Source organism: Rana temporaria, chromosome 7, assembly GCF_905171775.1.
Source record: "Rana temporaria chromosome 7, aRanTem1.1, whole genome shotgun sequence".
NCBI lineage: Eukaryota > Metazoa > Chordata > Amphibia > Anura > Ranidae > Rana > Rana temporaria.
In genome coordinates this window covers 109,902,573-109,910,092 of record NC_053495.1, presented here as the reverse complement: position 1 = coordinate 109,910,092, position 7,520 = coordinate 109,902,573, and the positions used below count along the sequence as shown (strand labels likewise).

The 7,520-nt window shown below is 42.6% G+C and overlaps 1 protein-coding gene across 10 annotated transcripts in view; it reads right to left on the bottom strand.

Moving 5' to 3' along the window:
• The window catches only part of LOC120946232 (complement factor H-like), a 3,139,400-nt gene that overhangs the window by 2,258,785 nt on the left and 873,095 nt on the right, over positions 1-7,520 (bottom strand). For 2 of the 10 annotated variants that reach the window (XM_040361063.1, XM_040361062.1), the window contains one exon: positions 7,062-7,469. The exons of the other annotated variants lie outside the window; for them this stretch is intronic. In XM_040361063.1, the coding sequence (XP_040216997.1) occupies positions 7,465-7,469 (5 nt within the window). In that variant the 3' untranslated portion in view covers positions 7,062-7,464. Of the gene's footprint in view, positions 1-7,061; positions 7,470-7,520 lie in introns of those variants that run through there. 10 annotated transcript variants of the gene reach the window in all.

The window sequence follows — 7,520 nt, the reverse complement described above, 5'->3', positions numbered from 1 at the left end:
CTACACTATTTCAATGTGCAAAGGGTAATCCCATGTATATTCATATTGTGTCCAGTCAAGCCGTTCCGTACAGCTATCCCCCCACCAGAATACACATACACTCCTCAACAGTTCAAAGGGCAGTCATCATTTCCAGGGCTTGAGTAACATGGCAGCAGGGTAGATTACTCACACTGGAGACAATTACAGATGGTCATGAAACAGGCGGACGATCAGAGAGGGCCCTGTTGTCCCCAGGGTCAGAGATGGCAAATGGGAGGGGTCCCGGGCATCGGGATGCAGCTCAGCAGTGACCAACTAATCTACCTTGCATAGAATCACATTTCCAGCTGTATGCTTCTTTGTGCTATGTTGTGTTGGCAATGGTAATAAGGTAATATATTCTGATCCTTGAGTTGATACTGTCTCTCCATCAAGAGGAACTGTCAAATTCTATTCGAATCGAATTCGAAAACAAATTCGAATGAAAATTGAAAGCAAATTTGAATCAAAATCTAAAAAATATAAATCAATTTCTAAAAAAGAATACAATAAAATAGAATATAAAATAATAAAACAATAGAATGAAAATCAAAGAATAGTAAAGAACAGAATGGAATTTAATAGAATGTAATCAAATACAATAGAATATGACCTGGCTTCTTGTATCTATCTTCTATCTATCTTCCATTTTCTGAAATTCAAAATTCATATAGAATGAACTCAAATTTAAATAGAAATATATATATATATATATATATATATATATATATATATATATATATATATATATATATATATATATATATATATATAAATATATTTTTTCTGCTCTATTCTAATATTTTTCTATTCGAATTTGAGTTCATTCTATATGAATTTCAGAAGATGTTTTTTATATATATATATATATATATATATATATATATATATATATATATATATATATATATATATATTAGGAAAATTTATTCTTACCTGAAATTTTCTTTTCCTGTAGTCCGTAGGCGGCACACAATGGGTTAAGCTCCCTTCTAACCCCTAAGGAAGAAAGAACTTAAACAAGCAGTGAGACAAGTTAAATTGATTAATTAAGCGCAGTGAATCCACCTGCCTTGAGCCTATAAACCGCCCCCAAGAACACACACAGACGTATCTTATGCAGCAATAGAGTCATTTTAATGGGAGGGAAAACCTGTGCCGCCTACGGACTACAGGAAAAGAAAATTTCAGGTAAGAATAAATTTTCCTATTCCTGGTCGTCCTACGGCGGCACACAATGGGATTTGCAAAGCAGTGCAAAAAGAAAGGGAGGGATATCAATGGTTTAAGGCACCCTGAAGCACTCTCGAGCCAAAGGCCGATCCCTCGGACGATACTACATCGATTCTGTAGTGCTTTATGAAGGTGTTCGGTGAAGCCCACGTCGCCGCCTTACAGATCTGGTCCATTGGAATGTGATACTTCTCAGCCCAGGACGCAGCTGTAGATCTTGTAGAGTGAGCTCTCAAGAGAAGAGGGGAATCTTTGCCTTCTAAAAAGGTAACAGTGCTTGATGGTGTCCCTAATCCATCTTGCCAGTGAAGATTTACTTGCTTTTTTCCCCTTGTTTGGCCCTTGGAACTGTAGGAACAGTGCCTCAGACTGTCTGAATTCCGAGGTTCTCTGTAGGTAAGCAGAGATGGTTCTTTTTACATCCAAGAGGTGCAGATCATCTTCAGAACCATCCTTAAATACAGGCAAGACAATTTCTTGATTAATATTCAAGGAGGTGGAGACCTTGGGAAGGAAACCCGGCATAGTTCTTAGGACAACCGCATCCGGAAGCAACCTGAGATAGGGTTCTTTGGATGACAGGGCCTGAAGCTCACTTATTCTTCTGGCGGATGTAATTGCTACCAGAAAGATACATTTGAAAGTGAGGAACCTTAAGGATGAACTCTCCAGAGGCTCGAAGGGAGGTGACGTTAGCCTCTTCAGCACTAAAGGCAAGCTCCAGGCTGGTAGCGGCTTATGGAAGGATGGTCGTATCTTCTTAATGGCTCTGAAAAACCTGCTGACGAGAGGTGTTTTCGAAAATGTTCCGTTTAGGTAGGAATTAATGGCGGTCAGCTGGACCCTCAGAGTGTTCGGTTTCAGCCCCTTTTGGAAGCCCTCTTGTAAAAATTGCAACAGAGATGCTACCTGTTCAGGAGAAGATGAGCTCCTGGCGCACCAGGCCGAGTATAGGGACCACACTCTACTGTAGACTTTCAGGGTAGCAGGCTTCCTAGAGGCCAAAGGGTTGGCTATAACCTCCTGAGATAGGCCTTGAGCCGTCAAGGTTCTGTGTTCAAATTCCATGCCGCAAGCTGGAGTTTCTCGAGGTTTGGATGGAGCATCCCCGATTGGAGAAGAAGGTTTTTCTGGATGGGTAGTTTCCAGACCTGACTCTTTGCCATATTCAAGGCTAGCGGAAACCATGCCCTCCTGGGCCAAAATGGTAGGATTGCTACTGCTCTCACCTTCTCGTCCCGAATTTTCTGCAGTACTTTCGGGATCACTGGAATCGGAGGAAAGATATAGATGAAAAGCCTCCTCCAGCTTATCGACAGGGCGTCTATCGCCAGTGGGTTCCCCACACTGGATAGAGAGCAGAACTGTGGAAGTTTCTTGTTCTGGAAGTTCGCCATTGCATCCAATTCGGGCAACCCCCACATGGAGGTGATCTTTCTGAAAACCAAAGGGTTCAGTTCCCACTCTCCCGGCAGGACCGAATTCCTGCTGAGCCAATCCGCTCTCACATTGTCCACACCTCTGATGTGAACGGCCGTCAGGGAAAAAAGATTCTCCTCTGCCCAGAGCATGATGCGGGCACACTCCCTCTGCATTGAGGGGCTTCGTGTTCCCCCCTGTTTGTTCAGGTAAAAAACTGTGGCTAAGTTGTCTGACTGAACTTGAACCGCCTTCGGACTTCGGACCTGAAATGGATGAGCGCCTTCCTGATTGCCGTAAGCTCTTTCAAGTTGGACGACATTAGAAGCTCCTTCCGAGACCAGGCTGCTTGTACCCAAAGGTCCCCCACATGAGCACCCCAGGCTAAGCCTGAGGCATCCAAGGTGAGGACCGTCTGAATCGGAGTCCTGAGGGATCTGCCCCACAGGAAGCGTTGAGGATGCATCCACCAAAGGAGATCCTTCTTCACTACAGGAGAAATATTGATAGGCTTCTCCAAAGAGTCTTGGCTCCTGTTCCACTGGGACAAAATGCAGTCCTGAAGTATCCTGAAATGGGCCCCGGCCCATGGAACAGCTTCCAGGGATGATGTCATCATACCTAGGACCCTCATCGCCTTCCTTACTGAGCAGTGATTGGTTTGTAGAAGATCCTGCACTGTCTGTTGAATATTGGAAGCCCTCTGATGTGAAAGGAACAACCTCATCTGAAGGGTGTCTATTGTGAACCCAAGGTAGGGAATGATTGGAGTAGGGATCAGAGAACACTTCTTTATGTTCACAATAAAACCGTGAGAGTCCAGTATTTGAAGGGTTTTGTGAAGATGATGCCTTAACAAAACTTCTGAGGGGGCTCTGACTAGCCAGTCGTCTAGGTAGGGTGTTACACATATCCCCTGTAGGCGCAGAGCTGCAGTCAGGATCACTACCACTTTTGTAAAGACTCGAGGTGCCGAGGTAATGCCGAATGGTAGGCAAGTGAATTGAAAATGGAGAATCTGGTGATTGAAGAGAAGAGCGATCCGTAGATATTTCCTGTGTGATTTTAGAATAGGGATGTGCAAGTATGCGTCCTGAAGATCGACTGACGCCAGGAAGTCTCCCTCTTCTATGTTTGCAATGGCAGACCGAATTGACTCCATTCTGAATTTGCACTTTGCAAAGAATTGATTTAGGTAAGAGAGGTCTATTACTAGCCTCCATCCTCCTGAGGCCTTGGGCACTGGAAATATCGGGGGGTAGAGACCTTGGAACCTCTCCTGATCTGGAACTTTTTCTAGAGCGTGCTTTTTTATGAACTCTTCCACCAACTCTAGAACTACTGGGTTGGAGGGTTTGTTGAGCATGAATTTCTGTGGAGGAAAAGAATTCAGCTCCAGAGAGTACCCTCTTGTGACAATGTCCGTCACCCAGGAGTCTGATGACGTCTTTTGCCAGACCTGAGAAAAAAACCTCAGCCTGCCTCCCACTGGAGGAGAGGCGCTGATGGCGTCAGGCTTCTTTGGGTTTGTTGAAGTGCTGCTTCTTGGCTGCCGCTGGATCTTGCCTTTTCCTATAATATGGCCTTCTGCCACGAAAGGAATAGTTCCTTTTTGGGGAGTATCTGGATCTTCCATAGAACGGCTTACTAGACCTCTTCTTCTCCAAGGGAAAGGTAGCGTCTTTTTCTTCATTGTAAGACTTGAGAATATCCTTCAGATGAGGGCCAAACATGGATGAAGGGTGAAAAGGCATGTTAACAAAACTGAACTTTGAAGATAAGTCACCCATCCACTGCTTTATCCAAAGCGCCCTCCTGGTCGCATTGGATAAGGCGAGGGATCTGGACGAAAATTTTAGAACGTCCACAGGAGCGTCACATAAAAATTCTGCGGCAGACTTCATCATGTCAACTCCCTTCAACAAAGAGTCCCTAGGGACCCCGTCTTCTATATCCAGAGACAATTGACTCAGCCAGACCCTTAGTGCTCTTGCTACCGGAACTGAAGAAGCCGCAATTTTAGCGGTGGAGGCTGCAGCTAGATAACTTTTTTTGGCTAAGCCATCTGCCTTTCGTTCCAAGGGGTCAGACAGTTTGGAGGATTCATCTGAGGGAAACAGAGATTTCTTGACCATCCGAGCAGCCGCCAGATCAAGCTTAGGTGGATTTTTTCCACTCGGATGATACTTTAGAATCCAACCTATAAGAAGATTTAAAGCGGGTCCCCGCATCGGATTTCTTGTCAGGGTTGGTCCAGTCCTTTTTAAACCAGTCACTTAGAATGGGGTGGAAAGGAAATCTCATATCTGGGATCTGAGGAAAATAATACAATTGATCCTTTTTCGGTCTAGCGGATACATCTTTGGAAGATTCTATAGTGTCCTTTACCGCCGACAGCAATTTAGGAATTTTATCCTTAGGCAATAAGTATAAATCGTCATCCAGATCCTCAAACACTACTTCCTGACCGGATGAGGAGGCACTACATTCCCCAGATGAGGAGCTAGATGCGGCTGGGGATATATCTCTGGTACTACGCTTCCTCTTTTTGGATACCAGAGAGTCTTTAATTTCTTTAAATGTGCTAGACATTTCCCCTTTAAACCATGACAGGAATGAACTGGCATTATCAGGTGGATTCAAACAGGATGCACAGGTGTCATTTGAATATGTTTCCGGTAGGGGCTGTTCACATTTATTGCATACATTGTGCTTGGATTTTCTCCTGGCTTTTCCAGAGGGAGCCATCTGGGAGAAAGAGAAAAACCCCCACCTGAGTAACAGCACTATAAATATATGTATATAAACATAACATAGGGAACATGCTCTCACCTCTGACCGGCCAAGGAATCTGCTGCCTAGGCTGAGTGCAGCCATAGCAGACCCCTGCCGGTCAGAAATAACCTGTAGCCCTGGACCGGAAGTGACGCGGCCGCCCTGAGATTCCCCCAGAGTTCAGACCCGGCCGTATATACAGCAAAGTAATGCGATCAGCCCATCATACATTTTGCAGTAAAGACATAATGAATTGGAGCCGTTACCGGCGCTCACCGTCCCTCCGGTCGTAGATGCGAATTCCGGAGTCCCGGAAGTGCGTCATCCATCTGCGCGGCTCCTTGCGGCGACTTCCGGCCAATGGAGCGCAAACACCCCCGGCATCCATCTAACCGTCGTAGGACGGGGGATTACATGGCGGCCTTTCCGGATCACGTTCTTGCCGGGCCGGGGGATGTTGGGGTGCAGGCTGAGGGACCGAGGATAGCACCCGGTATACGGCCGCCCCTTAGCTCAGGAACCCAGAAGCACCGGGTGTGAGCACTTGCCTCACGCCTTCTTCATCTGTACTTTCAGGTAAGAAGAAAGAAAAAAATACGTCTGTGTGTGTTCTTGGGGGCGGTTTATAGGCTCAAGGCAGGTGGATTCACTGCGCTTAATTAATCAATTTAACTTGTCTCACTGCTTGTTTAAGTTCTTTCTTCCTTAGGGGTTAGAAGGGAGCTTAACCCATTGTGTGCCGCCGTAGGACGACCAGGAAATATATATATATATATATATATTTTTTTTTTTTTTTTTTTATTATTCTACTCTTCTAATATTTTACTATTTGAATTTGAGTTCATTCTGTATGAATATCGAATTTTAGAAAATGGAAGATAGATAGAAGATAGATAGAAGAAGCCAGGTCATATTCTATTGTATTTGATTACATTCTATTAAATTCAATTCTGTTCTTTACTATTCTTTGATTTTCATTCTATTGTTTTATTATTTTATATTCTATTTTATTGTATTCTTTTTTAGAAATCGATTTATATTTTTTAGATTTTGATTCAAATTTGCTTTCAATTTTCATTCGAATTTGTTTTCGAACTGAATTGTTTTTGAATTTGATTTGAATAGAATTTGTTTTTGAATCCGATTGAAATATTAACGAATCCGATCGAAATATTTTTGGAATTCGTTCGTTTTCGACCAAATTTCGAAAAATCCGGTCGAAAACAAATTTAACACATGTAACGAATCTAACTTAATGAAATAAATTAAATAACGAATTAAAACTAAACTAAACACATTTTTTCCTTTTGCACATGCCTATTAGAGTACTCTCTTTCTGTATTTTGTTTATTGTTAAGAGATTATGGGAGGATTCCAGGGTAACAAAGATTCCTTAGGGGAGCATCTCTAGGTTTGAGTCGTTGCCATAGAAACATTTGTAAAGGAGAGGAGTTAGTAAGATGGCCATGCCCTTGTGGGGGTGCCAGAAATATTTCTGCACCCAGGCGCCTGTGACCTTAGACCATGCATGTTCTGTACATCAGAGGACCTTTGTATAATGCAGAAATCATTTAAGTGTAACCTTATCAAAAAATTGACTCTCCCAATAGAAATGAATAGTAAGGAATAGCTTTAATAAATGTGCAAGGAGTTGAGTTTCCATTGGTTAAAATGTTATTTATCTGCACGACTGTATAAAACCAATACCAGACTTTAATGACTTGTGTGAAATGCACAATTTTTGTATGGCCGTAAATATAGGTCACTGCACAATGCTTTATTAATTTGTTTCCACGCAAACTTAATCCACACAGTGAAGGCAAAATATGTGAACAAATCTGTTTAATGCCATAACTAATTTGTGTAATAATTTCTTCATCCATCATTGTACATATCATATGAAAGTCCTTCCTTCAGATGAAAAACTCCAAGATTCTTTTCCAATAATTGCTTTGTTCAAATGGAAACATTTTCTAAATGTAGGTAAGTAACATCATATAATCTTCACGCCGCAGATTATTCTAATAAAAAAACAACAACAAAGATCAGCCTACACTTGAACGTTGTACTTA